General features: G+C 39.2%; 2 protein-coding genes across 5 annotated transcripts in view; one reads left to right on the forward strand and one right to left on the reverse strand.

The window, feature by feature from the left end:
* Positions 1-4266, forward strand: part of GLRA2 (glycine receptor alpha 2) — a 204384-nt gene extending 200118 nt beyond the window's left edge. For all 4 annotated transcript variants that reach the window (XM_009438789.4, XM_001137132.5, XM_001137046.6 and 1 more), the window contains one exon: positions 2675-4266. In XM_009438789.4, coding sequence (XP_009437064.1) covers positions 2675-2953 — 279 coding nt within the window. In that variant the 3' untranslated portion in view covers positions 2954-4266. The remainder of the gene's footprint in view (positions 1-2674) is intronic.
* The window catches only part of FANCB (FA complementation group B), a 172067-nt gene that overhangs the window by 16611 nt on the left and 139360 nt on the right, over positions 1-16096 (reverse strand). The window lies entirely within an intron of this gene.

The raw sequence follows: 16096 nt of genomic DNA on the forward strand, positions 1-16096 counted from the left end.
CCTGTATGTGCTTCCTTTTCTTGCTAAGCACTGAGTAAGTCTTCAGATAGTTATGAGGACACTGATGACACTGTAATAATTAATATATCCAGTTATTCCACATTTTGAAAGGCTTCACTTATTTAAAACTTTTGCATCCATAAAATATTCATATTTTTAAGGCAAAGAAAACAGGTTTAATATTTGAATCTGAGTCCCACTTTAAGTCTTCATTATCGAGTTTATATAGCTGAGCACATGGAAGTACTCCGATGTTAGGCTGGATTTTGTTTGCTGACTTCCTTATATGATAATACCTTTAGTTTGGCCCCTTCCGCCAGATTCTGAAAGTTCCATGCAGATAGAGCCCTTGTCCAACTTCATCAATTGTCTCCCAGCACCTAGTACAATGCTTGTCACAGAGGCAACACTCAACAATTAATGGTTGAATTAAAAATCCTTTATTATATTTTGTTAAGAAATGAGACAGAGTGCCTTTAGCCAACTTGTGTAGGATAATCCCATATAAATAAAAGTATGGAAAGATGGCTTTATAAAGTAGTAGTTTTATAGTTACTTTTTAAAGACATTTGGTCTGATTTTTGTGATATAGTGGTCTGATTAAAGGTTACAACTAGGCCGAGGCAGGAAAATCACGTGAGCCCAGGAGTTCAAGACCAGCCTTAGCAACATAGTGGGACTCCGTCTCTACAAAAAGTTAAACAAAAAATTAGCTGGGCATGGTGGCTGATACCTGTAGTCCCAGCTACTCAGGGGTCTGAGGCGGGAGGATCACTTGAGCCCAGGAGGTTGAGACTGCAGTGAGCCGTGATCATGCCAGTTCACCCCAGCCTGGGCAACAGAGTGAGACTGTCTCAAAAAATAATAATAATAAAGGTTATAATTAATTTTTTATTGGAAGCACTAGGTGCAGTCATTAATAAAACCTACTAATGTATCAAGCAAATGAGGTTTCTGTTTTCCCACCTGATTTTCCTAGAGATCAGATTTACATGGCGAAGGATGACATGGAATATTTGGCAATTATTCACACTTGCTATCTCTCCAGCTCAAATTCCAAGTCATTGCCAGGTTGCAATGGAATGTTCAGCCATGTTCAGGGCTGGCTTCACCAGAGATACTGTATCACAATGGGCAATGTCGATAAATCAAAAGTCTCAAGGACTGCGTTGAACTCTTCTTCATTTTCAGGCTGCATGTATCTCCCACAAAGGGAGGTGGCACCTGGGTACTACACTAATTTAGCTAAATGAGCCACATAGAAGCAAATCTGTTCTGCCTTGCAGGTTCTGCAGCTTCCCCTCTGAGCACGTATACTATAATCTAATCTACCTATTCTGAAGTCCTTGCACCACTCTTTAAACTGTTACCTGCTCTTTCACTCCCCATTTTGCACATGATGAAGTGTAATTAACTGAAATAGCTCTTCTCACCTTCCTTACCTCTCCAGGGATCTGCTGTTGAACTTACAAAACTCATTTAAGTACACAAGGTACAAATTGTCCTTGTGGTACCATTTGAGTTTTACTTAGGCTGTCATTCATATTTTAAGTCCTTCATTTAGTATACCTTTTATATGTGGATGAAGACACTACTGACATTCAGTAAGCATTAATGAAATAAAGTTAATACCAAGTTTCCTTGTCTTTTGGGAAACATAACCATTATTATTATCTGGCAAGATAAAGAGTTTAGTGCCTCTGGTGACTCAGAGGAGTTGCATGTTATTGTGGAAGGCAGTAATCTAGTTACAGAAGAAGATAATTCAATTGATGGCTGTTTACAGCTAAGTCATTTCAATCCCAGCTTTTCAACCCCACCTTTTCAACCCCACCGTTTGACCCCCTCCTTTGACCCAAACACATACCCAGATCCCATACATTTTTCTCTAAGGCTATTTGTCCTTTACACCAAGGAATAAATACAATTTTTCAGACTTTTATCTAATTTATGTAGAAATAATCATACAAATATCACTGACATCAGCTAAAATGACACATTTAAATATGGTAGAAATGATTCACCAGCCAAATAATCAATGTTAAAAATCAACACTGGAAAAATTAAATTATTAATGAATACTTAATCTCTGCTATATAAATGAGATGAACTAGAGGGCTGGAGGGGGAACAGGTATATATATAAGGGGCTCACCTTAGATGTAACATCAACATTAAACCTAATGTTAATGGGGGAATTGCGCTGTGAATGAACCACAATACTATAGGTTCCTTAGGGCCAGGCACACAGCACAGGCTCAGTAAATGTTTTCTGAATGAATGAATGAATGAATGAATGGTCCTCTTCATAGACTTACAGTGTAACACTGGGATTTGGAGAACTGCTTTAAAATCTCTATTCCTATCTAGGGATTAATAAACTAGATTTTGGGAAAGTCAGTACTGAATATAATGTAGGTGTTTCTGTTTGTTAATTAATTAAAATGACCACAAGGTCATTATTCTTACCCTTAATTTCTCAGTCTGAAAAGTTAATGAACTGTATCTGTTCCATGAATAATTGAGTTGAACTTGAAAGAGAACTCGCTATTCCAAAAGCCTCCCACACCACCAGTTAACTGTGATTTATCCTTTTACTTCTAAAGAATTTTAAGCATCTTCCATCTAACTTGACTGACAACCAATCTGTGCTTCCTCTGTCTTTATTCTGTCAGGAAGAAGACGTTACTCGTGAAAGTCGTTTTAATTTTAGCGGTTATGGGATGGGTCACTGCCTCCAAGTGAAAGATGGAACAGCTGTCAAGGCCACACCTGCCAACCCACTCCCACAACCGCCAAAAGATGCAGATGCTATCAAGAAGAAGTTTGTGGACCGGGCAAAAAGGATTGACACGATATCTCGAGCTGCCTTCCCATTGGCCTTCCTCATTTTCAACATCTTTTACTGGATCACATACAAGATCATTCGGCATGAAGATGTCCACAAGAAATAGATGTGCCCTACAGACCCTGGGACCTTCTTGCCTCAGTGTTGTGCTTGTAAATACACAGTGAAATTGTCTTTATATCACTTTGACAGAGGAGAAGATTGAGGGAGGGGGGAGGGAGGGTCATGGGGGTGGGTTTCCTGGCACCTACATGAAAAAAAAGACAAGTTATATGGGTGATGAAGAAAACTGCACAAAATTAAGGGGTTGCAGAATCACAGGAGCATAATAATTCCCTTCCATAATCTTTAGCATTGTTCTTTCAGTCAGACATGATATGTGCATCATTCAGACATGATATGCGGGGTCAAGTTCTTAAGGGCTGTTTGCCTTTTGGTCCTTTTGGTTTGGTTTGGCTTTGACTAATTCTGGTACTGAAAAGTTAGCTATATACACACACACACACACACACACACACACGCACACACACACACACACACACACACACACACAAACTTCAAAAATGCTTAACCATCTGACCATAGTGACTAGCCTATAGTGAGTCGAGGACCAAACTTTTTCAGGAAAATGCTGCCTCGTTTTTAAAACAAGCCTCCTAAGCTATGTTCTTTACAATGTCTGTAATTAGTGTTTCACTTGAGAAAGCCTTTTGTGGGTCGTAAATTATTTCTACTTATCCAGTAAATAACAATGACAAAATAAACACCAATGACAGAAAAATTTCTACTTTACTGTCCATATAGGTGTGCATTTTAATATTTTTCTTTCCAAGATAAAATTTTGAAACTTAAATTGTGTATTGTGTAATTAATTTGATAGTGTACCCTCTTAATAAATGCCCACTTTATTTTATATCCAAGTTAGTGCATTATATATATATTTTTGCTTTGGCTATATTTACACGTGACTTTAATCGCCCAACTGTGACTAGTCATTGCAGCTACTCAGCTACAGTATTTATGGAGATGGTGTGTCCTGAACAGTGTAGCTCAGGTCAGCTTGAACTTTCCATTTCTGCTCTCATTGTAGGTGTAACTACTAGTCCTAATGTCAACTGACCCATGATTTCTACTGTCAGTCAATATAAGTGAACATTGTTTTAAATATCCTTAACTAACTTAAAGAATTTTCAAATTGTACTGTGATTTTCATAACCCGTTGCCTTTTTGGTACCAGAGCTACGTGGTTTGAATTCTGGCTACATGTTTTAAGTAAGAAAAAAAAAGACGTATTTTTGCTTACTCAGATAAAAGACAACCTGTAAAAATATAATAATTAAATTTTACATGTGCTGTACAAGGGGTTATTTTAAAAAGCATTTGTTCAATTTCAATAAAGCTAAGTGTGCCGCAAACTTCTCTAGAGGCTTTCGTTTTCATTTTTGAATTAAAATGTAGATATTTACTTTATCTCATTTTTTTATTTGAAAATTTTTCTTATTATACTTTAAGTTCTGGGATACATTTGCAGAACGTGCAGGTTTGTTACATAGGTATACACGTGCCATGGTGGTTTTCTGCACCCATCAACCCATCATCTACACTAGGCATTTCTCCTAATGCTATCCTTCCCCTAGCCCCCGAACCCCCCCCGACAGGCCCTGGTGTGTGATGTTCCCCTCCCTGACTCCATGTGTTCTCATTGTTCGACTCCCACTTATGAGTGAGAACATGCGGTGTTTGTTTTTCTGTTCCTGTGTTACTTTGCTGAGAATGGTGGTTTCCAGCTTCAGCCATATCCCTGCAAAGGACATGAACTCATCCTTTTTTATGGCTGCATAGTATTCCATGGTGTATATGTGCCACATTTTCTTTATCCAGTCTATCATTGATGGGCATTTGGGTTAGTTCCAAGTCTTGGCTATTGTAAATAGTGCTGCAATAAATATATGTGTGCATGTATCTTTATAGCAGAATGATTTATAATCCTTTGGGTATATACCAGTAATGGGATTGCTGGGTCAAATGGTATTTCTGGTTCTAGATCCTTGAGGAATTGCCACGCTGACTTCCACAATGGTTGAACTAATTTACACTCCCACCAACAATGTAAAAGCATTCCTTTTTCTCCACATCTTCTCCAGCACCTGTTGTTTCCTGACTTTTTAATGATCGCTATTTTAACTGGTGTGAGATGGTATCCCATTGTGATTTTGATCTGCATTTCTCTAATGACCAGTGATGATGAGCTTTTTTTCATGTTTGTTGGCCACATAAATATCTTCTTTTGAGAAGTGTCTGTTCATATCCTTTGCCCACTTTTTGATGGGGTTGATTTTTTCTTGTAAATTTGTTTAAGTTATTTGTAGATTCTGGATATTAGCCCTTTGTCAGATGGCTAGATTGCAAAAATTTTCTCCCATTCTGTAGGTTGCCTGTTGATTCTGATGATATTTTCTTTTGCTGTGCAGGAGCTCTTTAGTTTAATTAGATCCCGTTTGTCAATTTTGGCTTTTGTTGCCATTGCTTTTGGTGTTTTAGTCATGAAGTCTTTGCCCATGCCTATGTCCTGAATGGTATCGCCTAGATTTTCTTCTAGGGCTTTTATGGTTTTAGGTCTTACGTTTAAGTCTTTAATCCATCTTAATTTTTTTATAAGGTGTAAAGAAGGGGTCCAGTTTCAGTTTTCTGCAAGTGGCTAGCCAGTTTTCCGAACACCAATTATTAGAGAATCCTTTCCCCATTTCTTGTTTTTGGCAGGTGTGTCAAAGATCAGATGGTTGTAGATGTGTGGTATTATTTCTGAGGGCTCTGTTCTGTTCCATTGGTCTAGATCTCTGTTTTGGTACCAGTACCATGCTGTTATGGTTACTGTAGCCTTGTAGTATAGTTTGAAGTCAGGTAGCGTGATGCCTCCAGCTTTGTTCTTTTTGCTTAGGATTGTCTTGGCTATATGGGCTCTTTTTTGGTTCCATATGAAATTTAAAGTAGTTTTTTCTAATTCTGTGAAGAAAGTCATTGGTAGCTTGATGGGGATAGTATTGAATCTATGAATTACTTTGGGCAGTATGGCCATTTTCATGATATTGACTCTTTCAATCAATGAGCATGGAATGTTTTTCCATTTGTGTCCTCTCTCATTTCCTTGAGCAGTGGTTTATAGTTCTCCTTGAAGAGGTCCTTCACATCCCTTGTAAGTTGTATTCCTAGGTATCTTGTTCTCTTTGTAGCAATTGTCAATGGGAGTTAATTCATCATTTGACTCTCTGTTTATCTATTATTGATGTATAGGAATGCTTGTGATTTTTGCACATTGATTTTGTATCCTGAGATTTTGCTGAAGTTGCTTATCAGCATAAGGAGATTTTGGGCTGAGACAGTGGGGTTTTCTAAATACACAATCATGTCATCTGCAAACAGAGACAATTTGACTTCCTCTCTTCCTGTTTGAATACCCGTTATTTCTTTCTCTTGCCTGATTGCCTTGGCCAGAACTTCCAATACTATGTTGAATAGGACCCATGGTTTTATTTTTTAATTAAACATTTTAACATGTTTATTTTGAGAAATGAGTATAAAGTATTTTAATATTCTTTTATGTATATCTACTGTATTTCAAAAAAATGTTTAAAATAAATACCAGAAGGCAATAATTTGCCTGAAGACCTGTCTCATCAAAAAGAGAAACTGAAATTTTAACCAAACAATTTTACCTTTAGAGCATGTGTCCTGTTAAAGTAAATGGAGACCAGGCCTGAAGAATCCTTGGGAAGACAAAGCCAGTTAGTCCTCATAAATGACCTTAACCTTGCTTGATTTGCAAACATAAACAAAAGTTAACTTGGACTGTTTCTTATAAATGCCTATGTTAGAGAAACAAAATGAAACTTAAGGGTAACCATTCAGAAGCCACCAATTAACTTATATAACTTTACAATTTGGTATGTTTTTGCAGTGACTGGTACTGGTTTTTCCTTTCCCTATTTAGTGCTTCCTTCAGGAGCTCTGGTAAGGCAGGCCTGGTGGTGACAAAATCTCTCAGCATTTGCTTGTCTGTAAAGTATTTTATTTCTCCTTCACTTATGAAGCTTAGTTTGGCTGGATACGAAATTCTGGGTTGAAAATTCTTTTCTTTAAGCATGCTGAATATTGGCCCCCACTCTCTTCTGGTTTGTAGGGTTTCTTTAGAGAGATCCACTGTTAGTCTGATGGGCTTCCCTTTGTGGGTAACCCAACCTTTCTCTCTGGCTGCCCTTAACATTTTTTCCTTCATTTCAACCTTGGTGAATCTGATGATTATGTGTCTTGGGGTTGCTCTTCTCGAGGAGTATCTTTGTGGTGTTCTCTGTATTTCCTGAATTTGAATGTTGGCCTGTCATGCTAGATTGGGGAAGCTCTCCTGGATGATATCCTGAAGAGTGTTTTCCAACTTGGTTCCATTCTCCCCATCAATTTCAGGTACACCAATCAAACGTAGATTTGGTGTTTTCACATAGTCCCATATTTCTTGGAGGCTTTGTTCGGTTTTTTTTTTTTCATTCTTTTTTCTCTAATCTTTTTGACACCCTTTATTTCATTAAGTTGATCTTCAATCTCTGATATCCTTTCTTCTACTTGATCACTTTGGCTATTGATGCTTGTGTATACTTCACGAAGTTCTCATGCTGTGTTTTTCAGCTCCATCAGGTCATTTATGTTCTTCTCTAAACTGGTTATTCTAGTTAGCAATTCCTCTAACCTTTTTTTCAAGGCTCTTAGCTTCCTTGCATTGGGTTAGAACATGCTCCTTTAGCTCAGAGGAGTTTGTTATTACCCGCCTTCTGAAGCCTACTTCTGTCAATTCATCAAACTCATTCTCTCTCCAGTTTTGTTCCCTTGCTGGCAAGGAGTTGTGATCCTTTGGCAGAGAAGAGGCATTCTGTTTTTCGGAATTTTCAGCCCTTTTGCACTGTTTTTTCCTCATCTTCATGGATTTATCTACCTTTGGTCTTTGATGTTGGTGTCCTTCGGATGGGGTTTCTGTGTGGATGTCCTTTTTGTTGATGTTGATGCTATTCCTTTTTGTTTGTTAGTCGTCCTTCTAACAGTCAGGACCCTCTGCTGCAGGTCTGCTGGAGTTTCCTGGAGGTCCACTCCAGACCCTGTTTGCCTGGGTATCACCAGCAGAGGCTGCAGAACAGCAAAGACTGCTGCCTGTTCCTTCCTCTGGAAGCTTCGTCCCAGAGGGGCACCTGCCAGATGCCAGCCGGAGCTCTCCTGCATGAGGTGTCTGTTGACCCCTGCTGGGAGGTATCTCCCAGTCAGGAGGCACAAAGGTCAGGGAACCACTTGAGGAGGCAGTCTGTCGCTTAGCAGAGCTAGAGCACTGTGCTGGGAGATCTGCTGCTCTCTTCAGAGCTGGCAGGCAGGAACATTTAAGTCTGCTGAAGCTGCACCCACAGCCGCCCCTTCTCCCAGGCACTGTGTCCCAGGGAGATGGGAGTTTTATCTATAAGCCCCTGACTGAGGCTGCTGCCTTTCTTTCAGAGATCCCCTGCCCAGAGAGGAGGAATCTAGAGAGGCAGTCTGGCTAGAGCGGCTTGGCTGAGGTGCGGTGGGCTCTACCCAGTTCAAACTTCCCTGTGACTTTGTTTACACTGTGAGGGGAAAACCGCCTACTCAAGCCTCAGTAATGGCGGACACCCCTCCCCACACCAAGCTCGAGCATCCCAGGTCAACTTCAGACTGCTGTGCTGGCATTGAGAATTTCAAGCTGGTGGATCTTAGCATGCTGGGCTCCATGGGGGTGGGATCTGCTGAGCTAGACCACTTGGCTCCCTGGCTTCAGCCCCCTTTCCAGTGGAGTGAACTATTCTGTCTTGCTGGCATTCCAGGCACCACTGGGGTATGAAAAAAAAAACTCCTACAGCTAGCTTGGTGTCTGCCCAAATGGCCGCCCAGTTTAGTGCTTGAAACCCAGGGCCCTGGTGGTGTAGGCATCCAAGGGAATCTCCTGGTCTGTGGGTTGTGAAGACCATGGGAAAAGCATAGTATCTGGGCTGAAATGCATGATTCCTCACAGCACAGTCCCTCACAGCTTCCGTTGACTAGGGGAGGGAGTTCCCCGACCCCTTGTGCTTCCCAGGTGAGGCAACGCCCCACCCTGCTTTGGCTCACCCTCTGTGGGCTGCACCCACTGTCTAACCAGTCCCAGTGAGATGAGCCGGGTACCTCAGTTGGAAATGCAGAAATCACCCACCTTCTATGTTGGTCTCGCTGGGAGCTGCAGACTGGAGCTGTTCCTATTTGGCCATCTTCCAAAATGTAGATTATTTAAATGACAATGATAACTTGGATTTTCGTATCTGGTTTTCCTCGTAAGCTTGAAGCAGTTGTACAGCTATTATATTATTGATGCATTAGTATCTCCATGAAGAAAGAAAAAATATGTTTTTCTCGTTGTAGAAATAGAGAAATGGAAGTATTAGTGGCCATTGTGAGGCCAGGCATGGTGGCTTATGCCTGTAATCCCAGCACTTTGGGAAGCCAAGGCAGGTGGATCACAAGGTCAACAGATCAAGACCATCCTGGCCAACATGGTGAAACCCCGTCTCTACTAAAAATACAAAAAAATTAGCTGGGCGTGGTGGCACACTCCTGTAGTCCCAGCTACTCAGGAGGCTGAGGCGAGGGAATTGCTTGAACCCAGGAGATGGAGGTTGCAGTGAGCCGAGATCTTACCACTGCACTCCAGCCTGGCAACAGAGCAAAACTCCAACAACAACAAAAAAAAGCCAAGAGCACTGAGGAACCATAAAATCTTAAGGTGAAACGAAACTTAAGTTACCAACCCATTCAGCTACCCATCCTAACTTTGTCAACAATGGAGTTCCAAGACGAAAGAAAAATTATGAGAGCCCCTGTGAAGTAGAGGTAATTCGTGTTGACTCCTGTAGATTTTCCTTAACCAAAGATATTAATCAGTATTCTGAGGAAGATATGGATTCATAAGACAATGTTTACGGCCTTTTAAACCTATTCAAATATTGAATAATTTTCATATAGAGGAATATTGCAGAGTGGTTAGAAGCCACCACTTTTAACTTTACGAGAGCTTTTAGCTACCACCTTTAACCACTTTGGAGATAGGGAGACTAGCTCAGCCACTATCAACAGTGTGACCTTGGATAAATTACCTGACTTTTCTGAATAGTTGTTTCATAGAGTTTCAAGAGAACTGACTGGAAGTAATGCAGCTAAAGCCATTAGCATGGTGTCTAACACATATTAAATTCTCAATAACTAAAAGATAATAAAATAATTATTGTTATGAATAGCATTGGTTATCCATTGGGCAAGAAGCTTCACAACGTCTAGCCTTGTCAAGTTCAATGACATGCTTTTTGCATCATTTTTAAAATACTGTTTCTGTCTTATTGGTCATTCCTTTCCAGACAAATAAGGTGAAGTGTTTATTGTCAATTCTTTTTCTTTCTCTGCAAAACAGTAAAATTGAGGCTAACATGCCTCCCAAAGATGGGCCTAACCCCATAAGTATCCCAGGAAGAACCCCAATGCAGCATATGGCAGAGTGGGTAGGCACTTTAGGGAGAAAATCCTAAGACAATTGATTATGTTTAATCAATGTGTGTGCCATATAATTTTGGAGGGAGGTACAGTCCTCCCATTAGAAAATTGAGAAGAGATTCACACCAAAATATATCTGCCAGCCACTAAAGTAGGCAAAGGCGTCTTGGATGGCAAGAGGACTTCTTGACTTTTCTCTGATTCTAGACTACATTCAGTGAAATAAACTCTTAAATGCACCAATGTGGGTTATATAAATAAGATGAAATCTCAGAGAAAATATTTTGAGTACCACATATGCTGGTGAAACAGATTAATTCCCTTATAACGTTACTGGGGATTTTATTTTGGACATTTTTCTTTTGTGATAGTATTTCAGGGAAAATAGTTCAAAAGTACAATTATGGCTCTGAGGAAGAGACCTTCTTACCTGTTTTCATTAGATTGGAAGCTTTTGGGAGAAAGTGGCTATGTTTCCACTGGTTATCCGCAATGCCTGCCAAAGCTCAAATTCCCAACGGATATTATTACTATCGCTAGAAAAACATTGGTGAAGGAGGATATGCTGTGCCTACTGAAAAAGTCACATAAGTTTTCCCCAACCCAGAAATTACAGAAGGTAACTAACTACTGCCATCATTTTTTCAGATAATGGATTACTGGAGGATTTGTCTTTTAAACATTTTTCAATTCCTACCACTTGGTTTTAAAAACACATAGGGATGACTTAAGGCTTGAGACTCTTTATGGCATTCTCAAATAACTTGGCCCTAAACCGATGCTACAAACCAGACTGGCTGTAGATTTTTAAAAATCCTTCCAAGCAGCGCTAGCTTTAAGCTCCTCATCTATGCCACTGAACAGGACTGCCAAATTCTAAAAGTGAAATTTCCAATAAAGATTAAATGAATATCATTTTACATTTCACTTACTCCATTAATATCAAATAAGAAGGTTCTAACCAAAACACAGCACAAAATTCCATATCATATGATTCACAGCTTTGGAAAATAAAAAAATCTATTCAGAATTTTTTTAGGGTTTATGCATTTCCTACTTTAAGCCTAAAGCCAATTTGTGGGATGAATCTAAACCATATGTCTGTCAGAAATTCTTTTTTAATCTTTCAACCTCTGCTTTAAACCTTTTCTTATTTTCACCAATTTAGGGTTTTTTAAGTATAATTTGAATGATTCAAGCAATATATTTTTTCATAGATTATAAAGTAGAAGAATTAAAGATAACACTATAACCTCATATTTACATAGTGTTTTCAAAATATCAACATGTTTAATGCCTATGACAGCATTTGATCCTAACAACAATCCAAGGTGCCCAGATCACAAAGAGTCAATATACACCCTTTGATCAACAGATAAACAGAAGCTCCATGAATTAAACTCCTTGCCCAAGATCACCTATCATATTAGAGTTTGAACATCCAGCACAATTTGTTTCTTAACTCCTCAGACTATATACACTTTCACTATATCCACACTAAGAAAAGAAAAACCTGGAAAGTAAAAGGTCATGGTACCACTGATCCATGCTCATGAATGACGAAATAAATGTCAAAAGAGAGCCCAGAATATTTCTGTTGAAAATGCTTAAGAGAAATCATTTAAAATTGTGCATACAGCATTAATAACATCTTCAGAGTCAAGATTTTGTGTGACTGAATGGCCCAAAAGATACAGGGGTTGAAAAAAAGACCAACAAAATTCCATTTCAAAGGCGTTTATTTTCATTTTTGAAGGAGGGAAAATGACGTTTGCTTTGTTACACATGCTCCCACATGAGAAAAGAGGCACTATTTCTACTCCGGGTGCAAATGCAGTTTAAAAATAACAAGTAATATATAGTTTCCCAAGATGATGGAAGTGTGTATTGGATGTTTTTAGACTATGAGCTAGCATTTAGAAAGGACATTATCACTTTGGCACAAATGATTCATAAGCAGGTAAATGTAGCTTCAAAGAGGAGTGCAAAGCTCTAGGGTGCTCTTTGTGAAGTGTGTACCACACTGGCCCTCTTGCAGTAGAGCCCAGGGCTGCTCATGGAACAGACAATTTGGTCAGTCCTCATACACACTGAAGTCTCATTAGTAGCTCCAGGTCCTCAAAAATGATGAAACCAAGGGCAAGGAGACCCTTCACGTGCAAGGATCAGGACTAACCAAGAGTTCATCAAATTCAATGAATAATCATTTCTTATACTATTTCTGCTTCTTGAGGAGAAATATTTAGGGGCAGGGTAGTAGGGAAGGGAGAAGAGATAAAAGGAAGACAACAGCCAGAAAGGTGTTTTTTAGACACAAACCAGATAATGTCACTGTTTTAATCTTCAATGCCTCCCCATATTGCTCAGAGAACAAACAAGCCAGAGTCCTCACTTTGGCCACATGATCTAACTACATGATCTCCCATCATGCTCGGCCATACCTTCTCCCTCCAAGCATAGTGGCCACCTTACCAGTGCTTAAACATGCCAAGCACAATTCCACCACAGGTCCTTTGCACTAGCCAATTCCTCTACCTGGCACCCTCTTTTCCAATACTAGGAGGTTGGCAAAAGTTTTCTTTAAACAGCCAGGTAGTAAATGATTTAGGCTTCACAAGCCATACCATCTCTGCTACAACTACTCAGCTCTGCTATTGTAGCATGAAAGCAGCCACAGACACTAAATAAACAAGTGGGTGTGGCTGTGCACCAATAAAACTTTATTTACAAAAGCAGGTGGCAGACCAGATTTGGCCTATCGACAGTACATTGCCAATCTCTGCTCTAGATACATACAGGGCTTATTCACTCATTTAATTCAGGCCTCTGCTCAAATGCCTTCTTATCAGAGAAGCCTTCTCTGACCACCTTGTATAAATTAGCACCTCCCAATAATTTCTATTTCCCATTTCTACCTTATATTTTTCACAGCATTTGACACTTTCTGACAATTGGTATTTTTATGTGTTTATTCTCTTTCTCTAATACACACACACATGCACACACACACACACACACGAACACACGAAGGACAGTTCTAAGTGAGAAATTGGAACCTGGTTAATTATTGTATTCTCAGGATCTAGACCTGTGCCTGGTATTTAGTAGATGTTTAATCAATATGGTATTTGTTCAATGAATAACTGAATAGTTAACATTTATTAGGGAGTTAATTGGGTGTATGGAAGGCTTAGAGATAGAACTAAGGAACCCAGTTTTACCCAGTTAGATAAAAATCACTGTCAAAACTTAAGTAGGTTTTGAGTCTATAACAATGAAGGAACTGCACTAGATAAACATTTACTAAAGTGTGTTCCGAAAAACCCTACTATATATCCTTAAGGGTATGGGACATTAGCAGTCCTATCTGGATTGAGTCACTGTAGTTTCAATGACTTTTATCAGATGGCATGGGTATTCTAAATGTGGGCTCTCTAAGAGGTACCCCAGAGGATCTCCTGCATTCTGAACATATTTCTCCTTACCCTCACTATGTACTAGTAACTCACTTTCCTCTGAATAGTCAGAATAAATCGCGCCAGCTAGTACAGCAACCCCCTTCTTTGCCTACTGACTCCCTGGCACAAGAAGCACCAAGTGCCAGGTAGCAGTATCAGTTCAATGAAATCACTGTTTTGTCATCTGAATGAAGCAGAGGCAGAGATTCCAGGAAAGGTTTTACACTTGAGGTTTTCTATCAAATACTCTTAACTCATAGTATTCAAAAGGATAAAATCATGACTCTTAGGCAAATATAAAATTAGCACAAGTCCGAAATTTAGCTTATTAATTGATGAAAAAACAGTAAAATGTTCCAGACCAAAGAGCATTTAAGAAGCGAGGTATTTACAAGCAATGTTAAGATAAGTTTCCTGGGTTAGACTTTTTTAAAAACGGGCTAATGTCCAATAGAGTTCATAAACAGTAACCTTTATGGTTATCTGTTCTTTGGACAGAAATTATTTGAGTTTCTATTAGATAAAATTCTACTAGTTCATCTCTGCCTCTACTTATTGGTGAAATAGCCTAGAAAATACCATGCCATGCCCAGCACTACACTAAAAGAGCATCTGTAATCTTTTTTGCCTAATTCCAAGTTTCTTAAGGACAAGTGCAATTCAAATGTAATGCCTAACTATCATTTGAATATCAATATCATACCTCAACAGGACCAATACCCAGAGAGTTAAAGTGACATGGCCCATATTACTTAGCATGTTAATGTGCCTTTGAGCTCAAAACCAAAGTCCCCTGAATTCTATCCTGATTCCTTTCTAACCATTCCCATGAGCCTTTTTCCATATACTCTAGGTAGAGAAAGTTTAAAAGGGCAGTTCCTCTCCTTTAAGTTATTCTACTTCCTCGTGATTATTTGCCCATTCTTTCGGAAGGTAAGTGTCATAGTTCTAAAGGCACAGTTTGTGAAGTCACATTTGCATTTAAATTATCCCTCTGTCTTTTGTTTGCTGAGTGTCCTTGAGCAAAGCTTTAATGCCCTGGGACAGAAGATAGTGTAAAATATAATAGTACATACCTGTACAATTGCAGGTGAGGTTTAAATTGATTAGTACCTGCACTTAGTGGGTACTAAATAAATACTAGTTCTCATTTCCCTTCCTACCCACCGTTAATTAATAATGTTTTACTTCGCTAATGATGCCATTCAGAACCTATCGCCTATAAATGAAGTCTATTCCTTTGTGGTCTACTATAACTACCGTAATTTTAAATCATTGCCTAAACATCAAAAAGGCTGGTTGGAAGTGAAGAGACCATATCTAGAGACAGTCTGGACAAACTTCTTTAGCAAACAGTGACAACACGGTTTTTACTGTTTCATTTTGACCTACTACAGAAAGGTAAACATTTTCCTAATTGAAATGTTAAAAAGGCTTATGTTGGCATAAGCAGGGCTTTTGCTATATATAACTAATATTGATGTAGCGCCAGTACAATTTATAAATTGCTTTAACATAAATTCTGCCAAATCATCCTGTGAACACAGGGATGGCAGCCTTGGGCCAGTTTCTCTCAAAGCCTCAGTTTATTCTGTAAAATGGAGAAGAATAATGGTTTCCCATCAGAGAGACTAGCACGGAGTAGGCGAGTAGGCCTTCAGTGCATAATAACCATCATCAAAACCATAAGTAGCAGCACCACCACCACCATCATCATAACCTTACAGATAAGCAAACTGAAACAGCACAGGTTAAGAAACTAGTCCACTGTCACAGAAGCGGGCCCTGCCATCAGGTATTAGCTGTGTGGCTCTTGGCAATGTTTATAAGATGAGAATGATGAGATTTGCCCCACCTCCCCACCTTTCAACCATGAATGTCAAAGGTATCTGAAAACTATTCCATGGATGAGAAAACTGGGGCACAGGGAGGTTAAGTAACTTGCCTAGGGCACACAGCTCATAAATGTCACAGCCAAGATTCAAACCCAGGCAATGTTTCCACAGAATCCATACTCTTAATCACCACATCATATTGCTTCAATGAAATAAATTATTATGATGGAAAAAATGCTATATTACCCTCCCCTCTTCATCAGTTATACTCCCCTCCAGGGCTTCTATGTAACATTTTGTGTATTTCTCTTTTTTTTTGTAGCTCTTGTCATATCATTTTTAATTATTCATTTCCTTACCCATTTCCCCTACCAGCCTATGAGCTTTTGA

The sequence above is a fragment of the Pan troglodytes genome, chromosome X (genome assembly GCF_028858775.2).
Source record: "Pan troglodytes isolate AG18354 chromosome X, NHGRI_mPanTro3-v2.0_pri, whole genome shotgun sequence".
Classification (NCBI taxonomy): domain Eukaryota; kingdom Metazoa; phylum Chordata; class Mammalia; order Primates; family Hominidae; genus Pan; species Pan troglodytes.